This window comes from Eptesicus fuscus, chromosome 6 (assembly GCF_027574615.1).
Source record: "Eptesicus fuscus isolate TK198812 chromosome 6, DD_ASM_mEF_20220401, whole genome shotgun sequence".
NCBI classification, from domain to species: domain Eukaryota; kingdom Metazoa; phylum Chordata; class Mammalia; order Chiroptera; family Vespertilionidae; genus Eptesicus; species Eptesicus fuscus.
In genome coordinates, this window is record NC_072478.1 from 33,497,493 (window position 1) to 33,514,445 (window position 16,953).

The 16,953-nt window shown below is 42.4% G+C and overlaps 1 protein-coding gene across 1 annotated transcript; it reads right to left on the minus strand.

Annotated features, from left to right (window-relative positions):
* Positions 1-831: 831 nt before the first annotated feature.
* LOC103294457 (serine protease 52-like) lies at positions 832-16,910 on the minus strand. The gene is made up of 5 exons (XM_028159385.2): positions 16,797-16,910; positions 7,552-7,747; positions 6,485-6,711; positions 5,053-5,195; positions 832-1,125 (listed from the first exon to the last, which is right to left on the minus strand). Exons 1-5 carry the CDS (start codon positions 16,855-16,857, stop codon positions 859-861), a joined length of 894 nt encoding a protein of 297 aa, XP_028015186.2. The 5' UTR covers positions 16,858-16,910; the 3' UTR covers positions 832-858.
* Between the last annotated feature and the right edge of the window lie 43 nt (positions 16,911-16,953).

Consider the following 16,953-nt stretch of genomic DNA (forward strand, 5'->3'; position numbering starts at 1 on the left):
TGTCTAGCCTGGTTGGAAGAATTATGCTCATGGATGATTGCATGAAGGACAGAGAGTCTACCCACTCTTCCTGATGGCCCCAAATGCACTCCAGATTAAGTCCCACTCAGAGCTGTTTGCTAGAACAGCCTCCCAAGTCTGTGCTGCTCTTCCTTTCTGTGCTACCGACCCCAGTATATTACTCATTTCCTTGTTTGCTTCAGTTTCTGTTTCTGATACTTGCAAGCATAGGTGCCTTGGTTACCACAACCCATTCACAGTGTGTTGCTTTCCCACTGTATCTCTAGGACCTTTCTGCCTCAATGATTTCCGGGTCCTGAATCTTAGCATCATGGCCCATGATCTATGATAGCCAAAAGCAGCATTTATGGAGACTCTGAACCAGATGGTAGATATGGAAGTGAAGGAGGGCAAAGAACAAGGATCTTTCTGGAAACCAAATCTGTAGGTCTCAGGGATGAGCTACAAATGATGGGAGAGGAGTTGGAATGTTTCTTATTTCAGGAGCAAAAGAAAATTGAGACCTACCAATGCCTTTGGAAGATGAAATAAGTTGTGGAAGGATACCTGTCTGTAAGAGAGGAAAGAACAGGCTTTCTGTTTCAGAGATCCCATGGAGGGATCCTCCACCCAAGCCTGTGGAGGGGACTCAGGCTGAAATTGATAACTTACCCCAAGATCCAGGGGAACAATAGGCATGGTTGTGGGTCCCGGGTTTTTTAAGCACCCCTATATGTATATGATTACTTCAGGCACAACTAATAATATGAGAATCCCTCCTCACAGCCTTCACCGCGCCCTCGACCTTACTCTACAAACTGAGAAGCACACTTGGTTTTGAGGTAATACAGTGTTTAGTCATAGGGTTAATAGAAGCATCACAAAAGAGAGTAACCAGATGGGCGATGGTGATAGCAGCAAATTGTACCCAGAGTCTGGATCAGGCATGAAGGTATTTCCTGCTGTTGTGGTCTCCTCAAACATCCATAACAGGTAACTAGACACCTTTGTGTACACTCCAATCATATTCTTCTGGTCACAGTTCACACTCCAGCTGACAATGCCCAACTGGTACCATGGGCTTCTGTCCTTTTTCTGGCAAACCAGTGCCCCCCCGCCGTCACCCTAAGAGAGAAAAGTTGTTTGGGAATAGAATGGACAGTAACAAGTTACTCTATAGCCTATTGTGTAGGCACCTGGTACAAGGCAAGAAGCACTTACAGCATCTTTTGATGAGCAGACATTTTAAATTTTGATTAGACTCTCCAACTACTTGGCTATGTTCCCAGATCTGTGACTGTCAGAAAGAGTGATAAGCAATTTGGTCAAAAGCAATGATGATGAGTGACAATATGGCCAAAAAGGGAATATCCATCACAATCCTCAGCCAGTCCTGAGAAACGAGTTGCTAATTCATGTTGCCTGTAAGCACTTTTGCTTTTTTTTTTTTTCTGGAATTCTTCCAATTGTCCCCCTGCCTTTTTAATTCAAAGCCACTTTCAGCCAGCCCATATTGCTCTTTCTGGGTTGTTCACCACAGCAAAAAGTGCGTCATAATAGAACATTGGTTGACTATAGCAGGCATATCAACTGATAAGCATGCATATATATATTTTTTTTTAAATTTTTTAATTTTTTTAAAGTGTAAATTGTTTATAATTTCATGTTTTCAACTATAACACTTAAGTGCATGGTTGGAATAATTTCTAATTCCAACCATGCGCTTAAGTGTTATAGTTGAAAACATGAAATTTTAAACAATTTACACTTTTAAAAATATAATCTCACATCTGTCAGAATGACCATCACCAATAAATCAGCAAACAAGTGCTCTCGAGGATGTGGAGAAAAGGGAACCCCGTGCATTGCTGGTGGGAATGAAGACTGGTATAGCCACTGAGAAAAACAGTATGGAATTTGCTCAAAAATTTAAAACTGCCTTTTGACCCAGGGAATATATGCTAAGACTCCCAAAACACCAGTCAGAAATAATATATGCACCCTTATGCTCATAACAGCATTATTTACAATAGCTAAGATCTGGAAACAGCCCAAGTGCCCATCAGTAGATAAGTGGATAAAAAAGTTGTGATACATTTACACAATGGAATACTACCCAGCTATAAAAAGAAGGAACTCTTAACTTTTGTGACAGCATGGATGGACCTGAAGATTATTATGCTAAGTGAAATAAGCAAGAGAAAGACAAATACCATATGATCTCACTTATATGTGGAATATAATGAAAAAAAAAGAAACAGACAAACAAAATAGAACCAGAGGCATGGAAAAACTGATAGAGGTCAGAAGGGAGGAGGATGTGTGGGGCACTGAATGAAATAAGGTGAAGAGATTAGCCAAAGAACATATATGCATAGCCCACAGAAACAGACAACAGTTTGGTGTTGGCCAGAGGGAGGGATGATGGGGGCTGGGTGGAGGTGGTTAAAATAGTGGGAACGGGGGACATCTGTAATAGTCAACAATAAATAAAGAACATCTTGAGAAAGATTGCCAAAAAGCACAGATAAACAAAACAGACATCATTGACGTGAAAAATTGATGCTTATACCACTGTTCATGCCCCAACTTTTGGACCACTTTTTAAATTCTATTGAAGAATAAAGTGTCTTCAATCAAAAGAAGTCAGAAAACTCAGATATGGAAAAACAACATGAAGAATACCCATAATTATATAAATAATTAAATGTATACATAGACACATGATTGTGTGTAAGAAGAATGTTTCGGGTAGACTATGGGACTCTAGCAATGGTTTCTCTGGGGAGTGTAAGAGGTAAACTGTGCGCCATCTTCACTGCTTGAATTTTCTTTACAACCTATTCAATTAAGTGCAATAAGTAACATTTGTGATTATAACCATGCAGAGGAAATGCCTGAGTCAACTTTTCACGTCGTTATGCATGCAAATATGTATACGTCATTATTATTTTACAGAAATGGGACCAGACAGTACATATGATTTTACGGCTTACAAAGAGTTATCTTTGAAAATGTTAAGTGACACAAAAAAGTTGAACATTCAATAATATGCAAAAATTCTAATGCAAAACTGTTAACAAACAAACAAAAACAGGACATGCTTTGATTTCTTTTCACCAGAATGTTCTTAGGAAGAAGTTGCTGTACCTATCACCTTACTTGGAACCAAACTCTCCTTTATCAGATTCTTTGAAGTCATTGGATAATCCCATGACCTTTCTTTAAAATGAATTGCAATCACTTCTTTGAAGAAGGGAGGATCTCAATGAAAGATGCTAAGCAGAACACAGTCCAGAATCTAAATTTCTGTCCCTAGCTGATTTGGCTTAGCAAATAGAGCTTTGGCCTGTGGACTGAAGGGCCCTGGGTTTGATTTCCATCAAGGGCACAGTGTGGGGCATGCAGGAGGCACCCGATCAGTTATTCCCTTGCATCATTGATGTTTCTCTCTCTCTCTCTCTCTCTCTCTCTCTCTCTCTCTCTCTCTCTCTCTCTCTCTCTCTCTCCTTCTCTGAAATCAATAAAAATAAAAATTTTTAAAAAGAACCTAAATTTCTGGAGCCAAACAGACCTTCATTCCAATCCCAGGGTGAAGCTTCAGCGGAGAGAATGTGAAAATCTTCCTCAGTGTTTTAAGGTTTGGTTTTTGTGCTGGTGATAACTGCGCGTCTCCTGCAGGACGGCTGTGTGAATGGAAGGAAATGAAACGTGTGCAGCACTTAGCCGGGCCCTGATGCGTGGCGAACCTGTACTCAGTGGTAGCTCTCAGCACCTTTGTGGTTGATGAGCAGCCAAATCTGGGCACTAGCAGGCTGGGCAGCTGGCATTGGAGCCCCATTTCTGCTGGAAGCCAAAAGAAGGCTCTAACCCCAGAAGTCAGCGTGCCTTCCTTAGAATTCTGGGTCTGTAATTTACCTCGCTGGTGTGTCCTCCTCAAGACTGTCGGCTTCCCTGATTCTCTGTCTCCCCATATGAAATAGGCCTGCTTCCTAGGGCAAGTGCTTAACCCTTTCATGTATTTGTGGAAGCGGTTTGTGTGCTATTGAGCACCAAACAGGTGTAAGAGATGGTGATGGAGAACACGATATTCACAGCATTTACTGTGACTCTCCCCTACTGTGTGCTGTTCTACAAGGTGGGAACTATTAGTATTTCCATTTTACAGATGATGAAATCTGAAAGGCACAGAGGGAAAGCACAGGCTGTAGGTAGAGAAATCAGGAGAGAAGCTAGGGGAGCTTGCACTCCCAACCACTACCCTGCACAGCCTCTGTTTGGTTACAGAGCATCTGTACTGGGTTGAAGAGCATCTCTCCCAAATCATGTCCATCTGGAACCTCAGGCTGTGACCTTATTTAGAAATAGGGTCTTTGCAGATATAAATAGGTTAATTAAGATGAAGTCCTACTGGATTAGGGTGGGCTCTAATCCAACACTATCCTTTTATTTATTTATTTACTTATGTTTTTATTGATTTCAGAAAGGAAGGGAGAGGGAGAGATAGATAGAAACATCAATGATGAGCTAGAATCATTGATCCACTGCCTCCTGCATGCCCCCTACTGGGGATCAAGCCTACAACTGGGCATGTGCCCTGACCAGGAATCAAATCATGTCCTCCTGGTTCGTAGGTCAACACTCAACCACTGAGCCACACTAGCTGGGCCAACACTGTCCTTTTAAGAGAAAAGAGAAGAGACAGGGGAGAAGGCCATGTAAAGATGGAGGTAGAGGTTAGAGTGATGTGCCTATAAGCTAAGGAACATCAAGGATTGTCATCAACCACCAGAAGCCAGAAAAGGCAAGGAAGGCTTCCATGGAGCCTCCAAAGGGAGCATGGACTTACTTGTGGATACTTTAATTTTAGACTTCTGGCCTCTAGAGCTGGAGAGAATACATTTCTGTTGTCGTAATCCCCCCTGTATGTGGTGGTTTGTTACAGCAGCCTTAGGAAACTTATTCAGAGGAGGGAGAGGGGAACCATTATCCTGGAAAGATGGGCCAGCCCTCTGTGCAGCTCTTCTCCCAGCAAAGGACCAACTCCATTACCTGGCAGGCATCCTTCCAATCTTTAGCGCTCCTAGCACACAGCATATCCCAGGTGATCATAGGTAAAGTTTCGGAGCACGCACTCCATTCAATCAGCTCCATGTGGACTTTCTGCAGCTTTTCACGTACACCTCCATGAGAAACTGACCCAAAGAAGAAACAGATGGGGAGAGGACCCTGAGCTCAAAGTGGTCCCTATGAATGGAGGTCAAGCACCCACCCACCTTGTATCTTTTCACCTCAATGACAAGGGAACTTCCCTATGGTCCAGAGAACAATCCACATGTGGAATGAGTGAGGTGGAGTGGGAAGGATGGCCAGCAGACTCTCAAACCCACCCTCTCTGAATCCAGAGGTCCCCAGAACTGGACCCTACTGGGCTTCAGAAGCTGAAGACTCCAATGAGGGCCCTAAAACATGTTTCATTTAAATCCACAAGGATGTAAAGAGAACCCGCAGTGACAATTTCTGTCCAGGGGCCCACAATACATAAAGATGGACTTGGAGGAGCTGAGCCCAATACCTAAAATGTTCACTCCCCAGAGATGAGGATAGTTTTGTCTTTGTACAGTATTGCTGAATCCATAGAACCTAGAACACTCCCTGGATCATAGAAGAGGATCAATGAATATGTGCTGGATGAAGCATGAGGAACTCTACATTAAGAAGGTGGCCCTTTTTGAAGCTCATGATAAACTTCTAAGGGCAATTCCCAGCCAGGAATTCTAACATAGCTCTGAGCTTGGGGACCATGTAGGAATCTGATACAGCCACTAGGGGGACTGCTGGAAAGAGGACCACTGACTGGAATACATTTTTTTTTTCCTGCTCTGTTGATTATGGGGCAAGGCACATGTACCAAGATGAAGGACGAAGGTCACCATCTTGTGTGGCTGGAAAAGTGGTGGGAGTAGTTTTCAGGTTGACTCTATAAAGACAATTTCACATTCAGTTTATGCCCTTCTCCTCGGCTTGTGGTTTTCAATATTTTAGCCACCGAGCCCCTTATCCCAAGGGCATAGAACCAACACCATCAGTTGGAACAGAACTGTGCTGGATGACATGGGTATAGATTTCCTGGTTCCAAGTCCGTTTTGCCACCCCTTTGCCCATCAAGATGTCCCTCTACATTTCTCCAAATCACCTCTCTGGCTCTGAGAACCTCTGCCTGGGTCATCTCTGAGGCCCTATTCAAGGTTCATGTTCCACAATCTGGACATAAAACTTGCTCCAGGCAGCCAGGAAGGCCCAGGAAGGACAGCTCCCATGTGAACTGAGGAGAAGGTTCATCATGGAACCTTAAATGAGAACTTAAAGGCCCCAAATCTACCAGGCAGCCTTCCCAAGGCCAGCAGAGTCTGCAGCTTTTGTTTCTCCTTGCATACATCAAACAGGATGCTACCCTCCAGTGGGTTGGACTACAGTAACTCACTGGCAAAGCGGCACTTTCTCCATTCATGTATCTCATTGATCTCTGTGAGGCAGATGGGGAATCCCGTGGAATTGAAGTTAAATGGGTCTTTGAGCAGGAGTAAAGCAATGTCATTATGCAAGAGCACGCTGTCAAAGAGGCGGTGAGTAATTAGCTTGTCCACTTTCTTCGTCGTCAAGTTGTTGGTGCTAGATTTTCCATCATCATATATGACCTCCAAGGTAGACCTTAAATTAAAAAAAAAAAGAAAAGGAAAAAAGGGTAAGTGGTGAGAGAGCAAAAGTTGAATCTTATGAGAAAAAAATTTCAACAGTCTGAGGCTTTGATCCTGAGAGCTGGGGAGATGGAGCATCTGGGGCCACACCGTTGGCATAGAGCCAGGTGAAGAGCCCCTACTGGGCAGGAGGAGACAGACATGAGTTCCAGGTCCGCCCTGTTGGCAACAACTCTTGGCCTGATGGCCTCTTGCTTGGGCAAATTTACTTGTAAATTTCATCAACAAATGTCTGGGAAGCCATGCTATGCACAAGTAATTGAGGGAATTGTCCCTGGATTTGCAACAAGGGCTGCCCTAGCTCTCCAACAAACACCTGGGAAGTTTCTTAACAATATTGATTGGAGGACTCAAGCTAAGACAGCACCTCAGGAGCTGCTGCTATGCAGCCAGGCTTGGCGCCCTGCCCCAGTGTTCCAATCTCTTCCTTGTAGGGTTCTCCAACTCTGTGCTCACTGCTAACCTACTCTCTCCCCAGGTGGAAGCAAATGCTTAGGAAAGTACTTTCCATAGAATTAGACCAGGATTACATGGCAAGATGCTGAGAAGTCCAAAGAACATTCACTCTGCCATTTTGGTCCTACACAGCAAGCTGTAAAAGGTCCTAGAAGGAGAGCAGCGTCTCTCCCATCTGCAAAGGGTGATGTTCAGCCACGTGAGCATATACTTAACCTCCTGGTACTCTGTTCTATGACTGACAAACCTGAATGGAGGCTCTAGGAGAATACTAAGCAGGTAGGGGCAAATATTTCTACCACACTTGTTTAAAAAGAAGTCTGTTTGCAGTACTTACTTATCTTTGTTTATAAAGCAATGGGACGCAGATAGAATCCACCACTTATTGAGAATTGATCCTCCACAGAGATATTTCCCTTGGTCAAAAATATTCACCTTCCATGGGAACTCTGGAATTTTAGCAGTCTTCTTGTCATTGATTTTCAAAATTTTTGATCTCTCAAAATCAGAATATACTGTTTCACCACATGTCACTAAAAGCAGCAAGAAGAAAGAGGGTCAGGGCCCAATAGTCAAGGTTGGTTGGATTGGAAGAGACTTAAGGATAATACCGCTTCTCCTAGCCCCTCCATCCTCCCTGGTGTACAGATGGCAATGGCTTAGCCAGGGTAACCCCAGGTGGGAGACCCATCAGATAAAAATGTGCCCCTAGGCCTGTCAATGGCACCACAGTTGAGAGGATGTGCTTATGGGGAGAAATGGTTGCTGCCTTCTCCATAGCTTAGCTTCCTGGGTGGGTCTCCCACTGTGGGCCTTTGGGGAGGAGACACAACTGTAAGAGTTGGACCTGAATCTTGCTGTTGTCCCCCAGAAGGGGGAGCTCACGTGGGCACTTTCATTTTTTTGAAATTGGGCCTCATTGTCCTCTGAAAATAGGGCCTTGGTATATTGTCTTGGCATATTTTAGACAGATATTTTCAAGGGCCTCTCACATGAACAACACAGACACCAGAAATCTTACAGCCGAGGGAAACTGATCAGCCCCTCCCTTCTTCACGGGTTCCTTTTCTGTGTTTCTTACTGTGGTTAGTGGTACCAACTTTCTCCCAATTTTAATTCTAGAGATAATCCCAATGGCACCTGGAGAGGAATAAACATTTGGCATTTCCTATGTAATAGGATTACTTTGACTTCTTTTGAAGTCTTTCAAATGTCATTGAGTCATGAGAAAAGTAAACATCATAAAATATAAACTGTTGAACACTTGCTAGTTGCCAGGCACCATTCTGTTCTCTCTAAAACACTTAAAATATCTGTAAACCCCATGAGGTAACTGAAATTACTATTGCCCATTTGACAGGTAAGGCAACAGAGGCAAGTTTAAGAATCGGATATCTGGCTAAGACCCAGCAGCTAGCATATGACTGAACTAAAATCTGAAATTGGGCAGTCTGACTCCAGAATCTGTTCTCATAACCATGGGGCAAACTTTCTTCTAAGTGTTAACCATGTTTACTCTCAGGGAGAAGGCAGTGACATTAAACACTTTTCACAAGAAAGTATAATGTGAAAGGTATATATATTCAAACCATCTCAACACCACCACCCACATGTATCATCATCCATCACATATCATCCATCACCACTACACAGCCCCATGCCACTACCTCACCTCCTGCCTTCCACTCTTGTCCCTGCATGGTCTGTCCTCTGTACCAGACAGAGCACCTTTCTCAAGCGCCTCATATTTCTTGCTCTCCCATTTACACTCTCTGATGGCTTCTCATTGTAACGAGAATAACAGCCAAAGTCCTTATTGAGCCTCTATGGGCTCAGTGTGATCAGGGCCCTCCCCACCTCTCTGGGCCCACCTTTCTCCTGTTCCCCCTTCCCACTCCCTCTGCCCCAGCTGCACTGACCTGTCTGCCTCTGAAACATAACAAGCATCATCCAGGGGACTTTGCACTCGCTGTCACTTCTGCTTGGAAATACATATCCTTATCAGATGGGTCTAAACGTGTGTCTGGTCGTCTTAGGAAGGTTTTCTGTGACCACCTACTACAGAGTCTCAACAACTACCTGCAGACCTTCCATCACATTAGCCAATTTTGTCTGCCTCAGACCACTTAACAGGAGCTGAGATTAACTTGTTTATGGATCATTTATACATTTAATACTTCCTTCCCCTCACTAGATAGTAACATTGCTTAAGGGTAGAGAATGAATATGCCATTCTCTGTTATAAACCCAGCTCCTAAAACAGCTCCCAGCATGTGGTAGAGGTTTGATATTTGTCTACCAACACATTGAACATAATGCAAGCTCCATAAATTCTCAGGATCCAGGGAGATGAAGCCATCATAGGTGTTAATACACAGCCTTCATTATACTTATATCATGTTACGGTTTTGCATTAGACCAGTTAGGCTCCACATGAGCCTTCAGAAGGTATTCAAGGAGAAAGCAGCAAGGAAATCCTTCTTAGGCTCATCCTTGGCCTTAAAGCTGCAGGACGTGGCCAGGTGGCATCTGCAGCTTAACAGCTGGTTACTGCTCTCAGGGTGTTTGCTTACATTAGCCATTCACTCTGGAAAACTCTGGTACTTAACACAGGTGTTAAACACACACACACACACACACACACACACACGGCTGCTCCACATATAACTTTAAAGTTTGGGGTGGTGTGGGAGCAATGATCTGAAAATCTGGTCCAGGCACTTCCCATCACATTCACCTGAGGGGCTTATTGAACGTGCAGTTCCCCAGCTCACACCCAGAACTAGAGAATCGGCATCCTAGGACTTGACCTTTTGAACACAGCTCCCCTGTGCTGTGAGGCACAGTCACAAGAACACCACGAGAGACCTGTGCCCAGGGCAGCAGCAGGGCGATGGGCAGCAGAAACACTGCCCTTCCATCCTCCACCCTGTCCTTGGGCTATGCCCAGCCAATGCCTGAGAATGGCAGGATTGTTAGTCTGTTCATTACTGCCCAACCTGGCAATCTTTTTCAGGAACTTCTATGAACTTGATGGAGACGTTCTCAAACCTGCACAGGAGTCTAAAGCTGCCCTGCCGCCTCCTACTCCCCCACCATTTATCCATCTCAGACATTTCCCCCCAATAAATCTTTTTCACATATACTGAATTCTATCTTGACAACTGCTGCTAGGAGGGCCCAAACTGACACATATGAAGGTGGGATTGTGATTAAACTGAAAAGAAACAATGATTATCACCCAGAGATGGATATTGTAATTTATGAGACCATTGGCTCCCCAATTTGGGAAGAGGTTCAGAGTGTTTTTACTTTTCTTTAATAGACATAAAATCAGTTATTATATAGAATATACACTATACATAACAACATGGTCAACCAACTTGATCTAATATACATTTTCAAACTCCATCCAGTGACAACAGAATACATCCCTCTGCCAAGTGTCCCAGAGCATTTAACAGGAGAGACTATATTCTGGGCCATAAAAGAAGTCTCAATAAAGTCTCAATAAATTTAAAATGATTCAAATTATGTGCTATGACCACAGTGTAATCCAATTATATAACAACATAATGATATCTGGAAAGTCCCCAAAAATTTAGAATCTGAATACCATACTTCTAATAATCCATAGGTCAAAGAAGAAAGCAAAAGGGAAAATAGAATGCAATTTAAGTTGAACAAAATGAAAACACAACATAGAAGATTTAGGAAGATGATTCTAAAATATTATTGGGAGGAATTTGCAGTACTAAACCTCTATATTAGAAAATAGCAAATGTCTCAAACCAGTGAACTCAGCTTTCATCTTATGAAATTAGAAAAATAATAAGTGAAACTCAAAGTACTTAGAAAATAGGAAATAATAAATATAACATTAAAAATCAATGAAATAGCCCTGGCTGGTGTGGCTCATTTAGTTGGGTGTCATCCTGTGAACCAAAGGGCTGCCAGTTCAATTCCCAGTCAGGGTATAAGCCTGGGTTTTGGGTCCGTTCCTGGTAGGGGAAGTGCAGGAGGCAACCAATTGATGTTTCACTCTCGCGTTGATATTTCTCTCTCTCTCTCTCCTTCCTCTCTCTAAAAAAAAAAATCAATAAAAATATTTTTTAAAAATCAATGGAATAGAAAATGAATAGAGAAAATTTGTTCACCAAAAGCTTATTCTCTGAGAAGATCAATAAAATTGATATACCTGTAGACAGACTGATTAGAAGAGAAAAAAAAGAGATGGCACAAATTGCCAATATCAGAAATGAGAAAAGTAATTCACTACAGATTACACATATATTAAAAGGACAATGGAGATTATGCGGATATTTATATGGGGAATGAATAAGTAGGAGCAGCAGAGGCAATGAAACTAATCTGTATGATATTGTAATGGTAGACACACATCACTACATATTCGCTAAAACTCAAAGAATGTACAACACAAAAAATAGCCCTAAGGTAAACTATAGACTTTGTTTATGGTAATATATCCACATACAGTAAATGGTGAGGGCAGATGCTGCTGCTTCCTCCAAGCCACTTTATTATTCTAACTTTTTATTTGGATATATTAAAGGGAAGGAAAGAAAGGTGTGGTCTCTAAGCCATAATCTCCCCACTTTCAATTCCAAACACAACAAGAAACCCCTGATCCTAACTCTACTATAGATTCCCTTTCATGAATGGCCCAGCAGATTAAAGCATTTGTACCTCAGATGAGGAGGTCCCAGGTTTTGGGTCTATGCTAAGTACTGAACTGTTGTAATATTGTAGGTAATATAGATAATATTGTGTTCTATGAGAGAAATAAAAGAAATTATTAAGCAGAACAGAATGTCAGAGTGATGAAAGACCTTAAGATTTATCTGATCAAATCTCCTTGTTTGAAAATGACTGAGGTTCAGAAATATGATTTTTCAAGGTTGGTTTTCCAGTGTTATCCTGAGTTTTCCTTAAAGAGGTGTGTTTGCAGCCCAAGAGAAGACAGAAGTTTGCTCTTCCCCTTGCAGAGCTAGTGCCCATTGCTACATAAGCAGAAACACCCCTCTGCATAGAGCAGGTCTGAGGCTGGACCACCCGTCCTGGTGTTGGTGGACTGATGGCTGGTGAGCAGGTGCATGGAGGGAGGTTAGGAGCTGAGAGCTTACTCATCAGCCAGAGGGCCTGAGGCCTGGGGTGTCCTTATGGGTGTGGGACAGCTATGGTGAGGAGGTGTAGGGAACTGGGGGATGATCAAGGAAAAAGATATGACCGCAAGGTGGCAGTAGCATGCACAAGCTTTATTTGAGGGATGCTTAGGCAGGTCTGCCTGCAGGAGAACCCCTTTACAGTATGAGACCATCCAGAGGCTAAGGCATGGGGACCACCATCCTGAAGGGGAGGAAGACAAGGGAACTCCCAGGGGGAAAAGGTATCACAGAGGGGCTTAGCTGTAGGTGATGTCACTGAGCGGCATGCTTGGGAGTCTGGGCCAGAGAGCTCTGAAAGGGCAGCAGTGGGTTTTTATCTTACCTATGGCTAGCCTATGTTGGGCATGGTTTCGTGAGGAATGCAAAGCAGGCAGGCTCTAAATGGATAAAAACTGCTCAGTTGGGCTGTATTGAAAACAGTGTCAAGAATTGAATTTGGCATCAGCAGGCTTTGAACTAGTGGGTATCAACCTGCTGTGAAGAAATAAGCAACCATAGACCATCTTTTGGCCATTTATAAAACAGGATGTCACATAACAGTGAACAGGGCTCAGATTCATAAGGAAACACATAGCTGGAGCCCAGCACCACTGGATGTCCCTCCTGCCCCCGGCAATCAAGCTTCAGCAGCAAGGAGAAGCAAACAGAAGCCTGCTGGACAGAGCCAGGAAGAAAAGGCCCTTCATTCTACAGTATCTCTAGCCCAATACTGGGGGTGCTTTTGTTTTCTAGCTTTATTGAGGTAAATTGATGTATGGCAGTGTGTGTGTGAGTTTAAGATGAATAACTTGTTGATTTGATACACTTATGTATTGCAAAATGATTACCACAATAACATTAGTTGACACCTCCATCACGTCTGTTATTACCTTTTTTTTTTTGTACTGAGAACATTTAAGATCTAATCTCTTAGCAACTTCAAGTATCAAATACAGTGTGACTTTAGTCACCATGCTGTACATTAGATCTCTGAGACTTATTCATCTATAACTGGAAGTTTGTACCTTTGACCACTATCTCCCCATCCACCACCCCACCCTTGATAACCACTGTTTTCATGAGTTTGGATTTTATAGATTCCATATATAAGTGAGATCACACAGTATTTGTCTTTCTCTGTCTGATTTAATTCACTTAATATAATGTCCTCAAGGTCCATTCATGTTGCAAATGGCAGGATTTCCTTCTTTCTTATGGCTGAATTATATATATCTCCACATCTTCTTTATTCATTCAAACGTTGATAGACACTTGGGTTATTTCCATATCTGGTTATTGTGATCAATATTGCAATGAATGTGAAAATACAATATCTCTTCAAGATCCTGTTTTCACTTGCTTTGGCTATCTACCCAGAAGTAGGATTGTTGGATCATATGGTATTCTTATTTCTTAATTATTCAAGGGACCTCCATAGTGTTTTTCATAGTGGCTCTGCCAATTTACATTCCCATCAATAGTGTAAAAGGGTTCTCTTCTCTCCACACCCTCACCAGCACTTGTTATCTCTTATCTTGATGATATTAATTCTGTGATTCCTCCTTGTGGATTTGATTTCCCTGATAATCAGTGATGTCAAGCACTTTTTCATATACCTGTTGGTCATTTGCATGTCTTTTTTGGGAAAATGTCTATTTAATTATTCTGCCCATTTTTTAAACAATTAAATTGTTTGGATATTTATTTATTTATCAATCATTAATCCTCACCCAAGAATACTTTTTCTTCCATTGATTTTTAGAGAGTGCAAGGGAAGGGGAGAGACAGAGAGAGACACACATCAATTGGCTGCCTCCCACACACCCCCGCCCTCCCAACCTGGCCAGGGATCCAGCCTGCAACCAAGGCAGGTGCCCTTGACTGGAATCAAAGCCATGACCCTTCAGTCTTCGGGCCAAAGCTCCAACCACTGAGCAAAACTGTCCAGGGCTGGATTTATTTATTTATTTATTTATTTATTTATTTATTTATTTATTTTAGTTGTAGGAGTTCTTTATATATTTGGGGGATTAATCCCTGACTTGATAAACAGTTTGCAAAATGTTCTCCCATTCTGTAGATTGCCCTTTTATTTTGTTAATTGTTTCTTTCACTATACAAATGCTTTTAAGTTTGATGTAGTCTCATTTGTTTTTTGCTTTTGTTCTTTTATTGTCATATTGAAAAAATTCACTGCCATGACCAATGTCAAAGAGCTACTTCTCTATGTTTTCTTCTAAGAGTTTTATGGTATCAGGTTTTATGTTTAAGTCTTTGATCCATTTTGAGTTAATTTTGTAAGTGGTGAAAGATAGGGGTCCAATTTCATTGCTCTACATGTGTTTATCCATTCTCCCAACACAAGTTGTTGAAGAGACTATATTTTCTCTATCGGGTGATCTTGGATTCCTGACCAAATATTAGTTGACCACATAAGCAGGGCATTTAATTCTAGGATCCCTATTCTGTTCCACTGGTCTGGATGTCTATTTTTGTGCCAGTATCATACTGTGTTCATACTGAAGCTTTGTAGGATAGTTTGAAATCAGACATCGGATACCTTTCCATTTGTTTATGTCTCTTCAATTTCCTTTGGCAAAGTCTTATAGTTTTCACTGTCCAGAACTTCCACTTCCTTGGTTAGTCTTATTCCTAAGTGTTTTATTCATTTTGATGCTATTGTGAATGGGATTATTTTCTTTCTTTTTTCAGATGTTTCATCCTTAATGAATAGAATTGCAACTGGTTTCTGTATGTTGATTTTGTATCCTGCAAACTTTACTGAAATCATTGATTAGTTCAAACAATTTTTTTGTTGTGTCTTTGGGATTTTCTATATACAAAATTATATTATCTGCAAATAGTAACAGTTTTACTTCTTCTTTCCTGATTTGGATGTGTTTTATTTCTTTGTCTTGCTAATTGCTCTGGCTTGGGCTTCCAGTACTATCTATAATAATAAAAGCGTAATATGCTAATTGGACTGGACAGCCAAACGACCTTCAGGATGTCATTCCAGACAAAGCCATGGCAGTGGGGGTGAGGCAGAGGTGGTTAGGGGTGATCAGGCAGGCAGAGGGGTTAGGGGTGGTCAGGCAGGCAAGCGAGTGGTTAGGGGTGATAAGGCAGGCAGGCAAGCAGTTAGGGGTGATCAGTCAGGCAGGCGAGCAGTTAGGGGCATCAGGCAGGCAGGCAGAGGTGGTTAGGGGTGATCAGGCAGGCAGGCAGAATGGTTAGGGGTGATCAGGCAGGCAGGCGAGTGGTTAGGGGCAATGAGGCAGGCAGGCAGAGTGGTTAGGAGCAATCAGGCAGGCAAGCGGTTAAAAGAGCAATCCCGGATTGCGAGAGGGTGCAGGCTGGGCTGAAGAACCCTCCCCACCATCTCCTGTGCACGAATTTCGTGCACTGGGCCTCTAGTATTGAATAAGAGTAGAGTGAGTGGGCATCCATGTCTTGTTCACACAATGCTACAGGTATGATTGTGTTTATAATATTGCAATTAAAAGGCCCTTCTAATTCATCAAATAAAAGCCAAGAACCAGAAGTAAAAATATTGCTGGATTGTACATAAATTTTAAATTTCTGTATGTCCAAAATAGAGTTAGAGAAAAGATTTTGCAGCACATATTAGAAAAAGAGGGCTAATGGCATTTAAAAAAATTTAAAGGATTCTGCAAATCTGTTTACAAAACCCACTCAAATAGGAAAAATGGGAAAACTATAGGGACACGTAATTTTCAACAGAGCAAGTAGAAAATGTTATAAATACGGCTGGAAGTGGGGGCAAAGGGTGGTCTTGTGCACAGAAACATTTCAGAAATAGTGGATTAAATAAAATTAAACCATTTCCTTACTGTGAGATTTCTCAGAACCCTTAATATGTGGATCTCCTCTGTGACTTTACAGAAAAGGTGACCATAGAGCGCCTCTCTGCACAGCTTCTAGCAGGAGAGAGGCTCTAGGGAACATACCTGAGGAAATGCTGCATTAACTCATTTGCTCCTGCAACAGCCCCTATAACTTTTCCCACTGAACGAGAGGACGTAATGTGACACCGGTGGCCTAAGTTAAATAAGGCCCTCTGCCATCACAGCTCCACTCCTTCTCCCAGGGTGTTGGGCCCAGAACTAGATCTTTAAAGTCTTTACAAAGAGGGGACTGGAAAAGCAAAGGCAGTTGCTAAATTGTGTTCCAAGTCCCTTGTACTTCCAGAACTTTGGGTCCAGACCCTAGGAGATCATCTTAAATGACATATTCACTGAGCCTAATGCATTTGCTTTGATTGTAATCTCCTCACTTCCAGAGCCATCTGCTCTCACTCAGCACCCCCATCGGCCTCTCGCTCAGCTCTGCAGGAGCCAGGTAAGAGGTTGCAGGCCTCTCCCCATCCTCTGCACTGGGTTTGCCTGGCACAGACCTGGAATATCCTTGGGGTATTGAGTGAACTCCAGGATCAGTGGAATGAGAAACTGGAGCATCTTCTTTTCATTCCAGTAGAGAATTGCCCAACCTGTGCCTCCAGCCCAAGGTGATAAAATGCCAGCTGCAGCTGCTTAGGTTGTGACCATCACAAA